General features: G+C 40.7%; 1 protein-coding gene across 1 annotated transcript in view; it reads right to left on the bottom strand.

Annotated features, from left to right (window-relative positions):
- ANKRD55 (ankyrin repeat domain 55) overlaps positions 1-20730 on the bottom strand; it is a 590869-nt gene that overhangs the window by 19561 nt on the left and 550578 nt on the right. The window contains exon 16 of the mRNA XM_042939212.1: positions 11434-11562. Within this exon, the coding sequence (XP_042795146.1) occupies positions 11434-11562 (129 nt within the window). The remainder of the gene's footprint in view (positions 1-11433; positions 11563-20730) is intronic.

Consider the following 20730-nt stretch of genomic DNA (forward strand, 5'->3'; position numbering starts at 1 on the left):
CAAAATGATGACCAAGATGATCCAGTAATGATCAGATTGCTACAAACTGCATGAAATTTAATATCCAAAAATCCTTGGTGAAAGTAAATGGATCATAATTAAGTAGTTAGTCAATAAGAAATCAACAAATATGAGAAAGAAAGAACTTCAGGCAACCATCTAAATTGGGTCCATCTCTGTGTAGATCTATAATAAACTTTTCATCCTATCTTTGAAAGGAGGCTATTCTACACTTTTTTAAGTAGCCCGTCCAAGTCTTAAAAGTTACCAATTCTTCCTTGATAGTGTCCTATATCTCTTCAGCTTGCACAAATAGGTAAGTAAAATCTGTGCATATTACTGGTGTTGAATACCTTTCATTGACCTGAAAAAAAAAACTGCATGAGCGTTTACAGTTTCAAATGACAATAAATTTTCATTGGCCAATGAAAGAGATTCTCATTTTATATCATACAATAGAAACTCTAATCCTTCAGATTCTCCTGATATCTCTGGAAAGATTATAAAACAATCCAAATAATTCATTAGCATTTTAATTTTCTGATTGAGTCCACAGAAAGACCCTGTAACTCCATGCACTAGGACTTATGGGTAGAATGGAGGTCCCTAGGAGGATTAAGAGCAGGTTAAGGAAATAGAGGAGCAAGGTATAGTTCTGGAAGCCCAGAGCTGGACCACAAGCTAGGGTCAGAGACCTGGGCAAGAAACAGAGTTGGATTTTTAAAAAGCTGCAGTTTTGATATACTTCAAATGCTGTTCAACGGCTACCTCCTGATACATTGTTCCGTGTAAAATTTCCTGTTGGTCTTCTTCGCGCTGTGTTATCCTGTTTATTTGACCCCACGGCTGGAGTCAGTTTTCACAATTCCATGGAACAGCACTCCTTCATTTCACCTTTCCTCTTCCTTTCCCTCCCTTGTCTCTGCATTCTCGGCTCTCCGGATTTCCCATTACTCAGCTTGTTGCTGGCTCACAATGGGCAATTACACTGTGAACCCTGGAAATGTGCTTCCACTGTATGAGAGAGGGCAGCTGACATGAGTTCTACAACCTCTTGCAGGACAAGGGCCAGGGGCCCTCACAACTCTCAACTCTGAGGTGCAGGAAGAGAGCTGAGTGGGCATTAAATGCTGCAACCAGGGCCAGATACATAATGTGTGAGGCTCAGGGCAAAATGAAAATGTGGAGTCCCCTGTTGATATGGCAGGAAAGAAGCTCAGTCCTTTCTTCTTGGTGTCTTTCTTGACATGGCACAGTGATTTTTATTTGCTATTTATTATTGTGCTCCTTTGGGCTGGAGAGTCTTACTACTAGAGCAAACCCTCACAGGTGCCTGGGCCTTCCTCTTGTAACCTGGCACATGCTTGATCCTGACCCTCCTCAGGTCTGTGTCCAGATCCCTTGCCAGGAGGCTGAGAGTTTGTCCTAGAGAGGTGGGGAAGCAGTACTGTGTGAGCCATGGTACCACTGTCCTTTCTGACTTCACTTACAAAACAAAAATTTAAAGATAAAATTAATGAAAATTTTCAGATGGCGGCCACAGAGCATTATACCCCAAGCACAGGGATCTCTTTTGAGCATGGGACCCGCTTTGGCTATACTGGTCACAGGCCCATAAAGTGGTTCCTACCCTTAAGCTTCTTCCTGCTCTTCCTCTCATCTTCCCTCTTATATCCTCTTGCTCCTTCCATCCTTCCTTTGTCTACAACAACTTTTACATTATTTGGATCAATTGATGAAGTTCTATGGCATGCCTGTTACCAGAAGTTGTTTACACTGAACACATCCAAGCTTCTGTGCCTGCTTTATCAATTTTTCTAAGATTCCTTCACCTGATGTTACTTAAACATATTTTGAAGGAGTCTAAAATACATTTAAAACAATCAAGAGCACCCCACCCCCAACATGCACACCTTTTAAAAAAGTACCATTTGAGGGAGAAAACAGAAGCAAAGAGCGTCAGTTCAATGTATTTATTTTGTTTATAATTTCCTGGAACAGCAAAAGAATTCAGGTTGCCAAGGTGATTCAAAGGGCAAAGTGCCCTGTCACAATTCTCTCTTTGTGTGAAAGGGGGAGTGTCAAGCACAGATAGAAAAAACAATACCCATCTCCTCACCCTGTGTCTTCCTCCCTCCTCGCCTGACCCTCAGAGCAGTCATTTTTGGAAGTCACACTGAAATTGTGTTGCTTCCCAGGACTCTGCACCAGCCTATTCTGGACCCTGACCAGGCAGGCCCAGTCAGCAGTGCCCCTGAGGACTGAAGTGTCACACAGCTTCTCTAGATGAGAACTCCAACCTTATCCTTTTCCTCCAAAATATCTTCTATCCTGAATTTTCCAGGCAAGGCCTTTGCCTCTATACCTAGATCTCACTTCTACAACATTGTCACTGTATTTCCTTTTCTTAACGTTTTTTTTTTTTTTTTTTTTTTTTTTGAGACAGAGAGAGACAGAGCATGAACGGGGGAGGGGCAGAGACAGAGGGAGACACAGAATCGGAAGCAGGCTCCAGGCTCTGAGCCATCAGCCCAGAGCCGGACACGGGGCTCGAACTCACGGACCGCGAGATCGTGACCTGAGCTGAAGTCGGACGCTTAACCGACTGAGCCACCCAGGCGCCCCAGTATTTCCTTTTCTTTAAGAAGAAGGTGCTCCCAGGAATAAGGGTGATAGCTACTTTTACTTTGTGTAGACTTTGTGTGCCTGGCACTGTTCTAAGCATTGTCACATGCCAGCTTATTTAATCCTGGTAAGAACCCTGTGAAGTAGGTACTCCTATGATCCCCATATTGTAGAGCAGAATATGGAGGCATGTGGGAATCAAGTAACTTGGCCAGGGTGACAGTCAAGAAGGGACATGGCCAGGATGGACAGCCTGTCTGCAGAGCCCTTGCACTTCACCACTACACCATTCTGTCCCTGAGAAAAGGAACGGTCTGTTTATCTGATCCTTCATGTTCATACTGGGGAAACAGAAGTAAAAATGCCTGCTTAGACTGCAATGTCAGAAGCAATGATGTGTGCCTGGCCAAATGAGACCTTTCACAAAGTGAAACATGAGGTGCTTTTAAAGCCTTTGCTCAGAGGGTTGCCATGGTGCACCCCCACAGGAATTTGAGGGGCTCAAGAGAGCACTAGTCTATGAGCTGGGGCCTCAGGCTCAGTGGTTTCCTGGTGACAGCATTTCCTTCTTGGCAAGCTGGCCATGTCAGCCAATGGTAGGCTCCAGGCCTGGGAGGCCAGAGAGGGTTACAATGACCAAGGAGCACCAGGATAGAAGGAATGGGGTGGTGCTTAGAAGAGCCCTCAGGAAGAATGGAGAGTGGGATTCCTTTCATTAAACAGGGGAAGTAACAAACTGTACAGATCCTATTCTTATGGAGCTCTGGAATTCTGCATTGAGTGGCCAGATGTGGACTGTGGATTTATTTGTTTTCTGTTGTATTTGTTTTGTTTCTGTCCATGGATAATCCATACAGTTGCCTTCATGTGCTCTGAAAACTGCTGGGAACTACCAAGTGCTAGTCATTTTCACTTTACACCTCGTGAGAGAGGGTTCATAAGAGGCTTTGTGTGATATAATTATTTATAAGAAATGTATATATAGTCATTCAGATAACCAAAATATATTTCTCAGATTCCTGAAAATGCTTCAGAACGATAAAGGTGAAATGAGTGTCTTGTTATTAATGAAGGTGACTTTTTGACCCCACCCAAGGGTGGGGCTGATAGCCAAGAGGACCAACCATGTGATTAGAGGGTTGGAACTGCCATTATCCCCACCCTAAAACCTCCAGAGAGGGGAGAGGGGCTAGAAGTAGAATCAGCTGACAGCCCACAACTTAGTTAAATCATGACAATGTAATAATGCCTCAAAAACTTTTTTAGTTCTTTTTCAGAGCTTCCATGCTTGGGGAACCAGAAGGCTTCCATGTGCTACCAAGCCAGGCCTCAAGGTCCATGAGGATAGAAGTTCCTTTCTTTTGGACCTTACCCTATGTATCCCTTCAACTGGCTATTGACTCCTATGCTTTATCACATCCTTTAATAAAATGGTAAATGTTAGTGTTTCCCTGAGTTCTGTGAGCTGCTCTAGAAAATTAATCAAATCTGAGGAGGTCAGTGGAACTTCCAGTCTTTAGCTGGTACATCAGAGGCACAGGTAACAGTCTGGGGCTTGAGATTGGCATCTGAGGGGCAGCCTTGTGGGACTGAACACTTAACCTTTGGAGTCTGATGCTATATCCAGAGATATCTGTCTGTCTGTCTGTCTCTCTCTCTCTCTCTCTCAAAAATAAATAAACATTAAAAAAAGAATTTTGCTATAGGCAGATGGCTAAAAAACATTACAATATTCTTACTGTAGACCTTTTTTATTCTAGGTGACCTTCCAAAGAGTCTTTGTGGAAGATTTTGGACTAGTTTTTATTACCACATGTCTGGGGAATAAGCTCTATGGTGGCTTCTTCTTGGAGGGCACTCCAACCACCTTCCTTCTTTTGGAAGCAGTGGCATATTTGCATCACTTATCCCATGATGGTGATTAGATAAATCATCGCTAGGGTTGTAGATCATACAGCCCTCTTAAAGGTGAGAAGAACTAGCCCATCAGTTAAGCTAGAGCCAGATATGTCAGGCTGAGAATGAAGCTCCAAGGAAAGATCTACTCATCTACATGAGGTGAACATTTGAGAGTTGAGAGTCTAGGGCTAACCAGATTAAAAAAAAAAAAAAAAAGGTGCCTAACAGCCTAGCTCAAAGTCTGGAACTATCTTCATGGTTAGCCCTTTGGACCCAGGCTTTACTGCTTGGCCTGACTCCAGAGGCCACTATACCCCAAAGCCTGGGGCTAACTCTCCTGGAGAGCTAGTACAAGACAGAAATTGGAGGGATGGGGCATGAGGCATGGTGACCCTCAGCTGCTGAACTACTTCATTTCATAGGTTTTCTGATACTTTGGAAAACAAACAAACAAACAAACACAAAACACAAAACACACACACCAAAAAACTATAGGAAAACAAACTACTATAGTATAGGAAGCAAAGAAACAAACAAAAAACAAAAAACAAAACTCCTTTCTTGCTCTGTTAATGTGTAGAAAGGGGTTAAATCCCACTTTTGTCTGATAAGATGAAGGCCTCCAGGATATCTCTACCCTGTCCTTGCTAAATGTTATGACTAGGGATCTTTCTGCTGAAATGAAGCCTAGCAGAGAGTAATACTCAATAAATATTTACTGAGCAACAAATAAATAAATGAGTAAAACAAGCCTTACAAGCTACAAGCAAAGCCAAACAGAATACCCATCCTTTTTAGCTTCTCTGTCTTCTCCTCATTGTCTTCTTTCTTTTACTATTTCACTTGTGTTCACTCCTAGGTGAGTCCCTGTTATTTTCTCCTTTTACTGCATCCCTTCCTCACTATAACCAAGCACTGGGGAGCTGACACATGTGGCCACTTAAACTTAGGTTGCCCTTCAAGACTTCAGTTTCCTAAGCAGGTTGGCCTTTGCTCCCAGAATGATGGATTTTGCAAATATTTTCTTTGCTTACTTTGGGCTTAGTGGCTTTGTAGTCTTCCCGGGAGTCATATGGCCTGGGTGCCTACGTGGGCACTGGGTGTATCTGGTCAAATGACAACCTCCTTGTGCACTGGTTTCTTTACTCGTGAATTGAATAGTGGGATTACATGATTTACTTTGGTCCCTTGCAGCGCTGAGATTCTCTCACCTTAGGAATTAGACCCCACTGGTATATGACACTTATCCATTGTTATTCTGAATATATTTAGGGTAAAAGTATATTTATAAGACTTTGATTCAATCCAGAAGGCTGACCACAGGTCTTCACTACAGGAAGGAGGAGGATTCCATATTGGACCAACTGGACCAAACCAGTCTCAAGCACTAGAGGCTTAAAGGTTATATTAAAGAGCTATTAGGGTGTGTGTGTGTGTGTGTGTGTATTTAATTTCCTTAACCACATAACTACATACTGAATGAACAAACATGAAATAGTTGTTTTTTATTATCATAATTCTTTTCTTTCTACCCTCCCTTGAAAAATGCACTGAAAGAAAAGTAATTCTGAGGAAGATTCCAAATAAACACATTTTCTAGTAAGCAGAGGAGGGAGCTAGTGGCAAGATTTGAGGGACAGTAGATACTTGCCACCTTCACTGACCAGCCATCATATCTATGCTAGAAATCCTGCGATTAGAAAAACCTCCCTGGTATTAAGACTTGTACATTCCTGCAAGACTCAGTTAAGGTAACAAATGGTATTCTAAAGAAAGAACCCAATAAGCCATTAATCTCATTGATTTGAGATGGGTAAGTTTATTGGACAGAATTCAGTGAAACCTCTTGGAGGACCTAAGATTCACAAAGATCTGTTCTGGGTCTTGAGACACATCTACCTGAATAAGGCACAATACCTTTAAGCACACAGTCTAGAAGGAAAGAATCAGGCATCCCATTGCCTACGCCACCAGTCCTAGATGTTTAAGAAAGCACTAAATGTGCAACTTGGAGGGAACAATTCTGGAAGGGAGCTTAATAAAGAAGGTGGCATTTAGTTAGGCCTTCAGGAATAAGAAAGAATATGTAGAAATTCTTCAAGTGGAAGGGATGATGTGGGGAGTGCAAGAAGGATTTCACCAAAAGAGAAGAACGTGATTAAGGTGGAGACAGAATGAATCTCTGGGAGTGGGTAGGGGGTGGGGAGTGGTTGCTCACAACAGTAGGTGTTAGCCCAGGGAGTTTGTTCTGCACCAAAAAATGGAACTCTTTGAAGGTTTTTAAGCCAAAGACCAACAGTGACCATAACTGTTTTGGTGGGATAACAGTTGTATTCATACATTCCTTTGGCATTTGTTGAAAGAGCACTTGGTGGCAATGTGAGAACAGAATGGAGAAGAAAAGGGCTGAAAGTAGGAATACAAATACTGAAACTGTTCAGGTGAAAGATGGTAGAAACCTGAGCTAAGGAAGTGATGGCAGGTGTACAAAATTGTCTCTACTTGCTCTTCCAGGCTTACCCTCCAAACTTTTTCCATCCTGCTCTTTACTTTTTAGCCTGTATGAATTGCATCAAATGGACTCCTTTGTTTTCCTGTTGGGTTTGGCCAATGAGTGGCACTGACAGGAGATGGGTGTAGGAGGACAGAGACTGAGGTGTTTATCATTCAGTTCTCTCCCTGCCAGGCCACAGTTTGTTCATTCCATCAAAGGCTACCTGTACTGTCCTGGGACCTCTCCTACAGCTCTAGCTTTTTCTGTCTTAGTAACCGCTCCCTTCCATGCCCTCTTAGGCCCAGATGCCCTAATGGCAACGTACTGTGGTATGGAAATAGCCTCTTCATGACTCCCTACCAGATTTATCCCATGCAAATGGGCTGTTTCCTGGTACAACCATGACCTATACAGTGGGGATAGAAAGTAGGTAACAGAGATGTGGGAACGGAGGAGGTAGAATTGAGGAGTCTTGATAATGAAGGGACAGTGAAGGGAGATAAGAAAGGAGGGTTCATGGACCATGCAGAGGCCTTTTGGCTTGGGCTACCAGGAAGATGGGAGTGTGGCAGGAAGGAGAGATCACGGGTTAAGTTTGGACATGACCAGTTTGAAGTGTCTGGGAAATGATGTAGAGAGGCCCAGGAGAGCTAGAAATATGAGTCTAGAGTTCAAGAGAGATGTCAGATGGAACTCACTGAAGGTTTTTAAGCCAAGGACCAACAGGGGCCATAACTGTTTTGGTGGGATAACAATTGTATTCATACATTCCTTTGGGATTTGTAGAAAGAGCACTTGGTGGCAATGTGAGAACAGAATGGAGAAAAAAAGGGCTGAAAGTAGAAATACAAATACTGAAACTGGTGAGAATGTTCTGATGGGAATGATAGCTGAAGCGACAGGCTTTCTGAGGAACAGAGTGAGAAAAAGACTGGGAACTGAATTTCTGCCTTGTGGAGGAGAGACACCCGTGTGGACTCCTGATAAATCGGTGTCCTCACATGCTCTGAAGGGACTGAGATGCCATCAAGAGAGACTGGATGGGGTCAGGGCTCTGCTCAGTGCTAACCAAGACAGAGGCAAGCACCAGGGTCTCCTGGGAAGACAGGAGGGGCGAATGAGGGCAGTGGGCCCACAGGAGGGCACCACCAGTTACCAAGAGACCTTAGAGATGGGGCAGAAGCCCAATTCCAGATCACTTCACGGACCTAATGTTTCCAATCTTTCCTGCCTTGGTTAATCTGGGTCGAATACAGAGGCTTTATTATTTCAGAGTGCTATAGCTTTAAATGTGGTCTCATGTGGTCCAAGAGAAGAGCAGGAAGTTCAGGGAAAGGAATAAATGACAAAGGGAAATAGACTCATTCATGTGGAAAAACTGTAAATGGAGCACAATGCTGGTCCTGTACTATAAATTAACAAGAAGTCTAAAGCAGGCAAGTGTCATCGTGGTTTCAGCTGACATTTGGAATTACCCTTAGCCTTCTTTGCAGAGTAAAGGCCAGGACGCACCACTTCTGAATTCCACTGCTAACCACAAGGAGACAGAGGGTGCACGGTTTTCCCACAACTGTGATTCTTAACCTTTTGGGGGGTAGTTACTGATCCTCACTGAGGAAGTGAAGAAAGTCATGGATGCCTTCCTCAGAAAAAAGTGTGCTAACATACGCTCACACTCACACATAGCATATTTCATACAATTGTAAGGGTTTTAGAAGGAACCTGCCTTGTTAATCTTTTTACACCCAATGCCAGATACACGGTATGTGCTCAAGAAATATATATTAAGCAGTTGAGTCAATAAATGAGTGACACGATATGCTTATACAAAATCATGGTCAAAAATGCAAATATCTTATGTAGGAGTAGCTAAGGTTTTAGTACCCATTAATATGAATTCATTTATCATAGTGTTTTTGATGGGGTTTTGGAGTGATGGGGGTCTGGAGCCGACCAGAATTCCTGAGATGTCTTTGGTGCAAAAAAGTTATTAAAGCACCGGGACAGGACCTGTGGGCATAAAGAGCTGCACTGGGGTTGTGAAGAGTGACTGGTTATATGCTCTGGAGTTGGGGGAGATAAAGTCAAGAGGAAGTTTCTTAAAGGGATTTCCATGTGCTAAAGAAGACTCACAGATTACTGAAGCCTTAGCTATTGTCAGGCTAAGGTTGTTTTTCCCTCTAGCAAATCATTATCAATAATAATAGGGAGTTCCTGGAGATTAGGCTACTGATAAGATTGCCTTTCTTCTTGTAATTTACTAAGATATTTGTAAACTGATGGAGACACAGGTCCTTTGATCTCTATCAGTTCAACCATTTGTTCTCAGTCCTTTCCTTTGTTCTTGGTCAGCCAGCAGTGCCTGAGGAATATCACACATATTCCACCTGTGGGGGTGGGGGGAGGAGAGGGGGTTTGTGAGGTGTCAGCTTACCTTATGCTCCCTCATCAGTTTTCAACCCTACGTGCATATTGCAGTCTGCTGGGATGAAGCAAAGCTTTAAAAAATATGGATGCCTGGGCTCTACTCCAGAAAAACTGACTGAAAATCTAAGGATGTGGGGCTTGGGTATCCAATATTGCTTAAAAGCTCTTCAGATGATTTTAAAGTGCAGACAGGACTGCAATCAATGTAGCAGGTTAAAAGCTATATCATCTAGTAGGGAGAAAGAATATGATGATGTGGGTATGATAACTAAGCTGTTGTGGAAGAAATCAGGAACCATAATAAAAATGGTTATCTATTCCAGTTACCTAGCACATTACATAGTGCTGTCATATGCACAATCTCATTCATACCCCAAAGATACACTGATAGTTAAACCAAGAAGGTATTGGTGATTTTCCTCAGATCAAAACCATGTCTGTCAATACAAACAGATTTTCTGACTTTTCATTTTGCCAAACTGCCTCTTAGAGGGTGAGAGCAAGGGTTCCCACCCCTGAAGAGTCCAAATTAGAAGATGTGGAGGAGGGGTCTGGGGACCTATAATTTTATAAGCATTGCTGATGATTCCATTGCACGTGCAGGACTAGAGCAGCAACTCTAAATTGGGGGTGGGGTGGAGGAAGTGGGAGCAGAGATGTGAACCCCATCAGAAATCTGTGGGATTAAAACTCAAGTATGATGAGGATGAATACAGGAAATGCTTGATTTGGATACCACTTTCACATCAGCTGATCATCAGCACACATGGTTGCCCAACCACAGGACAGCACCCCGGGGGTCAGGGTGGGAGATTAGATACTGAAAGTATGTAGGTGGATGCTACAGGCAGGTGGGGATGACAAAATAAGTTTTGCTCACTTCACAGTTTTGCCCAGGGCTGGTGCTGGTACAGAGTAACTGAAGCCAGAGTTGGAGGGACAAAACCAGAGCAGTTTCCAAATCACTTCTGTTTGTCTCTTCCCTCAGGCCTGAAAGTGCCAGGTGCCCATCTCTGGTATGCTTGGCATGTGAAACAACTGAATGTAACCACCATCAAAGCAGGCAGAAACTCCTCTTACAAGGATCCTGGCAGCAGTATGGCAAGAGTGCCTTATTGAGCTGGTGAAGATAAACAGTGGAGGTGTCTATGCTTGGGTATCATAAGACAGAAAAGGCTAGCAAGTTTGTTAAAATGATGCATACTACTGCTCTCCTCTGAAGGATGGAGGAAATGACTCTTAGTTGATCATTCCTCTTGCAAATAGAAAGCACGTCAATAAATGTTAGCCATGATCATTCTTTCACCTTAGTCTCACTTTCCCCCTCATTGGGCTATAGATTTCTTGGGCCTATTCTGATTTCTTCAGTCATGTGTACTGATATAGACTGCCTTTTGTGATCATGAGGTAGCATTATAAGGCATGATTTTCATTGCTCAGGACAGAATTCAGGGTCATCTGGAATAACTCTGCTTTGGAGGATTTGGAAGGAAGAAGAGAGTTATGGTTCAAAGACTTTGAAGAGATTTTCCTAGTATATCTTTGAAGGTTTTTCCTGGTGTGCTGTGAGCTACTAAGCAAGCATGTGGATGGAGAGAGCAAGAGAGCAAGGGAGAGAAGTGTTATGTGTCTGTTTACATGTATGTGTGCATGTGTGTGTGTGCGTGTGTGTGTGTGTGTGTGTGTGTGTGTCTGTATATAACATCCAAAGCAGGCTGTCTTCCTCCTCTGTATCTTGGCGTGGTTTCTTCTCCACAAGTGATGCACTCACATCTTCCAAATGGACAGGTTTGCTGTTGCCCCTCTGGATATGAGGGATGGGAGGAGTGCAGAAAACCTTACTTGCTCTAGCACACTAATAACCTCCATATCACTGCAGTGGCTGTGCCTTTGATAATTCCATCTTTCAGTTCTGACATACTCAGAGAACTGTTAACATTGCTTCACACCATCTAAACTTGAGACAAGTTTGCTGGCCAATTTCTCACCTGGACTGCCCAGTGCAAAGCTGTTTTAAAGTCTTTATCCACAAGAGTGGGGTCTGCTCCTTTCTTCAGCAGCATTTGGGTGTGTTGAGGCCGGTTGTGGAAAGCTGCCCAGTGAAGTGGTGTCATTCCCTATAAAACCACAGTCAGAAAGGGGAGAGGTGAGCAGAGGCTATCAGGAAGGAAAATGGAACTCACATTGTCTCCTCAGGCCAAGGGCCATCACCACATAAGTTGGTTGCTGCCTGTCAGTTCATTCATTCCTTAAGCCATTCAATCAACAGATATTTACTGAGTTTCTGCTTTTTGCCAGGAAAATAAGTGTTGAAGATACTGTAGTGAATTAGATAAAGAAGATCCTTGCCCTCATGGGAATTGCAGTGTAGTAGAGGAAGACAGATAACAAATGCAAATGAGCAAAAGGATTTTCCAGATTGTGCAATGCTATCAAGACTGCAAATGGGGTACTGTGAGAGAGTAATTGTGGAGTTAGTGACTATTCTACATGGGCCTCTATGAGCTAGGCTGGGGAAAACAGAACAGCAAGCACCAAGCCACAGAGGCAACCACTTGTAACTGGGGTCACGCTAACCTGCCATATCCCACTACAAGGAATTTTACTGCAATATCTCCAGTGGCTACAACAGAGACTAGATAAATAGCTGTTGAATAAAAGAAGGAATGGAGTGGGAGAGATATCCATGTGAGATGAGTCTGGAGGGGGAGGCAAGGCTGATCCTGGGAATATGGGTTGGGGATACCAACTCTGAATAAAGCATTCACAGTTTATTCTAAAGTCACTGCAAAGACACTGAAGGGTTTTAAACCAATGTTGACATGATCTGACCTACATTGTTTAGAAGAAACCACTCTGGTAGCTTGGATGAACCTATATGGTGAATCCCAACTTCTTTTAGAGTTTAAGGTCACACACTTTAGTCATCATTTAATAATAAAATGAGCTTATGCTTGGAAATGGTAACCAAGAGGAACCAGTATTATTTGGGAGTGTACTGTGAAAAGATGGCCTCTTCTCCTTCTCCACACCTCTCAATTACACAAAATATATCTAAAATGACTCTAGATTAAGATGACTGGTAAAGGAGATAAAGGGTATGGGCATCTTTAAAGTTCTTTTTATAGTCATCTCTGCAGATAAATAAAGATATGAGTCTAATATTTATTGATCCAAAGACCTTTATGAATTCTTATGTATATTATTTCACTTAATTCTCCAAACAACATTCTGAACTAAGTACTATGGGGAAATCTGCTATGTGTTCACCAAACTCTATTTCCTCTCCCTCCAAGCCACCACACTGGGTACATTCCCCAGCCTTCCAGCAGATGGATATGGCCATAAGACTGAGTCCTGATCACTGCAATGTGGACAAAAGGGGTGGCCTGCATAGAAAACAAAACCCACGTGGTCTTCCATACCTTCTCTCTTTCCTCATTCAACGAATGCAGAGGACAAGGCTAAAAAAGATGCTAGAACCACATTTAATTATGAAGCCCAGGACCCTGACTGTTGAGGGGGAATAAGCCTACCTTGTTGACCAGTATTGGACTATGATTCTAAATAAATAAGCTTTTGTGGCAACTGAGTGGCTCAGTTGGTTAAGCGCCCATCTTCGGCTCAGGTCATGATCTCACATGAGCCCCAGGTAGGGCCTCTCTGCTGTCAGCACAGAGCATGCTTCGTATCCTCTGTTCCCCTCTCTCTCTGCCCGTCCACTCATTCTCTCTCTCTCTCCCTCTCAAAATAAATAAGTAAACTTAAAAAAAAAAAAGAAGTAAGATTTTACTGTATTAGGCCACTGAATTTTTGAGTTAATTGCTATAGCAGTTGACCAACGTTAATAGGTACCACTGTCCTTCTCATTTTATAGAAGAGGAAGCCCAGCTCTAGAGAAGTTCCCAAGTCTGTGAATGAACACGGAACTGAATCTAGGGTTTGAGGTTTGTGGGGAGCTGGGATTAGAATGTTAATCCCCTTGGGGCACCTGGGTGGCTCAGTTGGTTGAGCGTCTGACTTCGGCTCAGGTCATGATCTCACAGTTCATGAGTTCAAGCCCCGTGTCGGGCTCTGTTCTGACCGCTCAGAGCCTGGAGCCTGCTTCAGATTCTGTGCCTCCCTCTCTCTGCCCCTTCTCTGCTCATGCTCTGTCTCTCAAAAATGAATAAAAGTTAAAAAAAAATTAAAAAAAAAAGAATGCTAATCTCCTTGACCAGGTTGAAAATTCTAAATCATTATATTACAGTTTGCTTTCAAGCTATAGGTGACATACAAGTGAGTCTCCCGGTATATTCTTGAGGATATTTTAAGAAATTGGTTCCATATGGAAAAGAATGCTGATACTAAAGCAGTGGAACTTCTTGTTATTATTCTGACAGCTGAATATTTGCTTGGGATTTAGAATAACTCAATGCATTTCAAAAAGCCCTCTTCATTATAAAATTGACCCACTGGAACTAGAAATCTGGGCTCAAGGGAATCAGATTATTCTTATTATGCATGGATTTCCCCTTCCCAGTGCTGATTCCTTTTTGCTTCAGAGTCATTGGCTTCATCATAAAGGGCTATCAGTATCCAGTGTTAAAAGACATCAAAGGAAATTTTAAGTCACTCGAGTGTAAACTTCATTAGGGTAGGTCCTTATCCAATGTCTCAATACCTGGAGCTTAGAACAGTGTCAGGAATAGTGTAGATCGTAAGTAGTCAGTAGTTACTTAAAATGGATGTCTTAATGGTCCTTGATCGAATTTTTTGCTTTTGTAATATCTAGCTTTGCTTTTAAAAATTATATACATTTTTAAAAAGGCAAAACACTTCTCCTTTACAGAAAATGAACTTTTCTGATATGGTCATTGTTACTAACTCTTCGACTGAAACCTGGTAGAATTTTTGATGAGTTCTCCAAAAGGTAGATGGCAATCACTGAGTGTATATGAGAACTCTGTGTGAAATGTCGTTATGAATTAAACGGTGATCATGCACTGCTAATCATTATCTCCTAAACAGAACTGCTAAGCTTCAAGAGTTATTTCCTTAAAACAACACCACCCCCCTGCCAAAAAACCCTTAAAAGCCCAACTTCTGCATGTTTTGGTAGAGTGAATGGGGTGGGGAGGAGCATTACCATTTTTTATATACCTACTTCCTGTCAAGTAATTTATATATATATTACCTCATTGAATATTTATATACATATATAATCCTAAGAGGTAGGTATTTTTAGGCCCATTTTACATTTGAGGAACCCAAAACACAGGTTAAGTAATTTGCCTAAGGCCATGGGCACGTGCCATAGTTGAGATTCAAATCCAGGTCTCTCCAACACTGGAGAATAACATTCTTTACACACATCATGCAGGTAGGCTTTCATTTTGGAAATGAGGTCAAATGTTGGAAATTCTTTTCTTTGTGATTTTAACACCATTCAGGGTCTTCTAATTTTCTGGAATGGTGGTTTTCATTAGAGTACATGTTGCCATCCTATATTATTTGTTTCATTTGGCATTGCCCCTAGGCTCTTACTAAATACACAGCTGGCAAGTATTTATTTTTGTAAGGTATTGAACTATGTATTTTCTCCCACCCCCTTCCCCCACCCTAGAATTTGGTGATCATCTGAATGACTCTAAATCAAGACTTTAATCATTCCATTCCTTCTTGAAATAACAATTACACACACACACACACACACACACACACACACACACACACTGTTTATATCACAGTATATAACATTCAGTTAAGTCAAGGGAACTTTTCTGTTGCTATTTTTTTTCAACTGGGCTAATGAGAAATAAAAGTAAATCCTCTCATAGTAATAAGAAAACCAAAACTTTCAAAATCAGCTTTAGTGCAGCCGCTGGTATTGCACAACATACTTCGTTTAGGAAAGTATACTTTTTTCTTACAACTGCCTCCTTCTCTTTCCTCCAGCTTCTGTTGAGCCAGCAGGCATCAGAGTTGTGTTATGTTAAGGGGTTGACTTCAGTCTCAGAGGTTGGTGTCTGCACTGAGTGGTGACAGGTCATGGTTCAGCTGTAATGCACTTAAAGGCAGAGGCCGTGGCTTATTTGATGTGGTATGCCCATAGCACCAAGCACACAGTAAGTGTTCAAGAAATATCCACAGGAAGAATTAGTGGATTACTGGTTATCAAGACTCCCTTGGACTCATGGAAAGCATAAAACACCAGGGTCTGTTGAATGCAAGCCAGCCATCTATGTCCAAACTATGGAGACCTTTTCTACCAGCTGTTTTCTGGAATTTCACTGAGGACTCAATGGGGCCTTGGAAGCATCTAGGAGCTGAAAAGCTAGGAGTCACTCGTAGACATGTTGCAACAAATGCCTAGATGGCCCTGGCGACAGGAGAACCCCACTTTCTTGGAAAACAGAAAGTATTGGCTCAATGGCTGAAAAGTAACTCATATTCAGTTATGAGCACAGCTCTCCAGAATGCTTTGAAGGGAAATGTTAAGTTTTAGTTGGCTTAGAATCCATTCTGAGACTGCTGATAGGATTGAATGAATGTCCTAACTGTTGGATGGTAGCAGGGTTGCTTTGGAGCAGTGCTGTTATGAAGATGAGTAATTCTGTGCCTTGAGCCTGTATCACTGAAATTTTATTTAAGGGCTTATAAGTCCTAACAGTGTCTCAGAACTTTTTTTTTCCCCAAAACCACCATAACTTCTGTGTTTTCTGAACCAGAAATCTGATTAAGTGCTCAGGATTGCACCTTTAGACTGACTCTAGCAGACATTGAAAGGCACAGAGAGAGAAATGTGTGATGTGACCAGGTGCTTGCCATATCCCTCATCTTGGTGCCCTGGAGGGGTAAAATTATAGCAAGTGCTGAGGAGTCAACCAAACAATTCTAGATCCTTCAGGGGATCTAGATCTTCCAAAGGATCTAGAATTTCACAGAAGTCCAGCTTGGCTCGGGCTGACATTTTAAAATTCACGTACTATTAATTTCCCAATCACATATGACTACTCCTCACAAAAGTTGTTTCCTGTAGACAAAAAAATAGGAATAAATGTATCAATCATTCCTACTTTTTGTCTATAGGAGACAACAATAACTTTTGTGTACTTTAAAAGATTAAAAAAAAATAGATGGTTGTAAGTACAGGAATGAAAGTCATTTTCTTCAATTTTTATTTTGAAAACACTTTATAATTATAGTTCACAAAGATTAGTAAATTATTTCATTGTCTTTGTTTTAGAGTTTTCTTTTTTTTTTTTAATTTTTTAAATGTTTATTTATTTTTGAGAGAGAGAGCATGAGTGGGAGGGAGGTGCAGAGAGAGAAGGAGACACAGAATCTGAGGCAGGATTCAGGCTCCAAGCTGTCAGCACAGAGCCCAATGCTGGGCTCAAACTCAAAACTGTGAGATGGTTACCTGAGCCAAAGTCAGACAATTAACCACTGAGCCACCAAGGTGCCTCTAGAGTTTTCTAATCTGGATAAGTAGTGCACATCATAATAGCCACAGATTATAACTGATAACTAAAAATAATTAGATGTTGGGTTTCAGGACAGTAGGAATGGCTACTAGTGATATTCTTCAAAAACAGTCACTTTTTCCCTTTAATAATGACAAAATGTTTCCAACAAAAATACAAAAACCTTCAGGATGGAAGTTTTTATAATTTAAATGAGGCATTAACACAAGAGAAGCAACATAGATTAATTTAAGTGATGGAAATAAAGAGCAAATTCCAACAACAGCAAACTTATAAAACAAAGCCTTTAGGGGTGCCTGGGTGGCTCAGTCGGTTGGGCTTCCAACTTCAGCCAAGGTCATGATCTTGTGCTTTGTGGGTTCGAGCCCCATATCGGGCTCTGTGCTGACAGCTCAGAGCCTGGAGCCTGCTTCAGATTCTGTGTCTTCCTCTCTGCCCCTCCCCTGCTTGCACTCTGTCTCTCTGTCTCCAAAATTAAACATTAAAAAAATTTTTCAAAAGCAAAACAAAACAAAACAAAGCCTTGAGAACAGAGACCTAAGTTGTTATATTTATTTTTTCAAATAAACAGAGCATCTACATTCTGCACTAAATTGTGACCTATTAGAGCAGGAATCAAGCCTATATGAGACAAGGTAGGTACTTAAATATTTTTGAGTGAATAAAATGACTATTTTCCCATTCTAAGCAGATCACCTTGGGAGGCCTATAATTATTCCACTTGTTGATCAAAATGTTTTTGGGAGATTTTTTTTTTTTTTTGGAATTACCACCATAACAGGGGTTCTATCCATGGATAGGAATCAGGCTTAGATCAGAGAAATAAATTACATCTTTACTGGCATTAACTTCAAATTGAAATTCACCATCTTATTTAAATATGAATATAGGCAACAAGCCACAGTACTGTTAACACAATACCTGTGACTTGGCCAAAAATACAAATCACAGATACTTTTGTATTGCATTAGTTAGTGCAGATATCTCAAAATATGTTTTGTATGTATCCCTAGTACAGTAGTTATTGGTCCTACCACTAAATCTTAATAAATGCATTAACAAGCAAGCTTACATATTACCATTACAAATTTGATCTTTATAATATTTTGGCAACTTTTTCAATATAATTGGTTTCTTTTGTAATCCTCTATATTTTATTTTATATAATTTCAAACATTTTTCTGAGGAGGGATCCATAGGCTTCACCAGCACACCGGCATACATGAACAAGGACTACTGGCCTAGAGTCTAGAGTACATTTTTTGAAGATCCTAAATGAAATAAAATCTTATTTTTCTGAGAGTAGATTTTGGAAATAATTAAAAGTCACCTGGAGAGTTAAGTGTGGTAAATAAAATTGGTAACCAAGTTGGGTCAACAAAACAAAGAGAAAGGGCCAATAAAATAAAATATGACTTTCCCTTAAAGTGAATAATTCTCTATCTATAATATATACATACATCTATACATAAATATATATTTGGGGTGGGGGCTCTACTATGTACAAGTTACTGAGCTAGATCTAGGGATCCAAAAATAAAAAAGACATGGCCTGCCTTTAGACTCTTACGGGGAAGGGGCAAGTGAGGGTTTGTAAGTAGCAGTGACTCTACTCTTATTTTTATAAGCAGTTCATTTTCAGAATAAAAATTCTACAGCATTTAAAAAATTTACGTTATTATTTTACCTTTTGCTAACTGTAAAGTAAAGTGATTTCTAGAGTCAGGCACTGTTTTGTTTTTGTTTTTGTTTTATTTTGCCATTATAATGCACAGTTTCTGCTTATGATTATGCCTTAGGAAAGCTGTAAGTGAATTTAGGACTAAGAATTATATCCAAAGGTTCACATCTGTTTTTGCAACTTGGATTTATTTTTTCAGAGTATGGCTATAATGGAAGTTTGGATTGTCAGGCCCCTCACAAAAATCTACTCAGACCCGAATTTGCATGCAATGTAGGATCCACAATGTATCCTAAATACAATGCAAAACAGTCCTTCTCTGGATAAATGCATTTCAGTTCTAACCCAGATGCCATTAGTTCACAGCCCCTTTTAATGGGGTGCTCTTGTCAAAGCTAAAATGCGAGCAAGAGAGGTTAGATTCCAGGAGTTTAGCAACTTGTTAGCTCCCGGTAACTACATTAGACAGCCTCCTTCTATGCAAAGATTCCTCTGAGGTACAAAAAGACAAAGGCACAAAGGACAATCTGGCCAATTTCACCTTTCCTACAGTATGAAACTCTACAGTGTGGATAGCTTCTAAATAAGTCACTTTACAATTAAGCTCTGTGGTTAATGAAACATGAAAAACAAATAGATCATTAGCACAGAACAATTAAATGCAAAGTTAGCATAATGTAGTTATGTCTTGTGGGGTTAGGGAGGGCCTTCTTTAAAAAGACATCAAAAGCAAAAGCAGTAATGAACAAGAACGATCACTTTGATTATATCATATTTTAAAATTTCTGTACTAGAAAAGACATCACAAGCAGTTCTAAAATGAGCAACAGACTATGAAAAACTATTTGCAGTCCAACAGGAAAGGATTACTGTTCAGAATAGAAAATAAACTATGAATCCATATAAAAATGACAAAGTAACTCAACAGATGAATGGACAAAAGATCTAAACAGGCAAGTCACAAAAGAAGATATAAAAATGACCATTATACCTATGAAATAGTACTCAATCTCATTACTTATCAGGGAAATGAAAATTAAGACAACAAGAAAACGTGACAAGCACGCTATTAAACTGCAGGTGGAACGATACGTTGACACAGCCATCTTGGAGAAGCACCAGTCATGTGTATTAAAAATAAAAATGTACACCCTAGTGACCAACAATTATTCTCCCAGAGAAATGATTGTGTAAAATACTCAAGGAGGCTTGTACAAGAATACTCTGGAAGAGTGTTTCTTATGGCGAAAAATTGGAGACAGCCTAAATATACATTCATAGGGAAATAGTAAAATAAAAGAAGTATTTTCCTAGTGTGGAACATCATGAAGCCATTAAAAGGAAAGAGACAGATCTATATGTATCAACATGGATAGAGCTCTAAGATATTGTTACATGAAGAAAATAAAGCTGTAGGGGCACCTGGGTGGCCCTGTCGGTAGGACTTCAGCTCAGGTCATGATCTCATGGTTCTTCAGTTCAAGCCCTGCATCAGGCTCTGTGCTGACAGCTCAAAGCCTGGAGCCTGTTTCTGATTCTGTGTCTCCCTCTCCCTCTGCTCCTACCCCACTCACACTCTGTCTCTCTCTCAAAAAAAAAATAAACATTAAAAAAAAAGAAAGAAAGAAAATAAAGTTGTAGAACAATATACAGAGTGTGATACTTTTTATGTTACAGTCCACATTTGTGAATATATAGAAGACATTGGAAAAGATTACCTGGAGGCTAAGATGGTAGGGTGGAAGTAATCAAGGACTTCCTATCGTTACTTGTAATATTTAAATTTTTCAAAAGCAAATGTGTTCATATATTACTTATGCAAGTAAAAACTAATAATATAAAAAACTGTTTTAAGTCATTGAGCTCAGATCAGGACAGCCGCTAAGGCGAAAATCACTTCCCTGATATAAAGTACCATCATATTTTGTTTTACTTGAACAGTTATAGGAGAGGTTTTCTTTCTTCCTCTCTCAGTTCTTTAGTTTCAGTTTATAATCTAAATCATCTCTTAATGAAGTTAAATTTCTACTAATTGATTCTTCAATCTTTAATAATTTATTGTGATAAGCTTGTTAATCCTCCAGTTATTCCTGGAATATAATTTCATTTGGAGCCTGTAGAGGTATGCCTTGCTC

This window comes from Panthera leo, chromosome A1 (genome assembly GCF_018350215.1).
Source record: "Panthera leo isolate Ple1 chromosome A1, P.leo_Ple1_pat1.1, whole genome shotgun sequence".
NCBI classification, from domain to species: Eukaryota; Metazoa; Chordata; class Mammalia; order Carnivora; family Felidae; genus Panthera; species Panthera leo.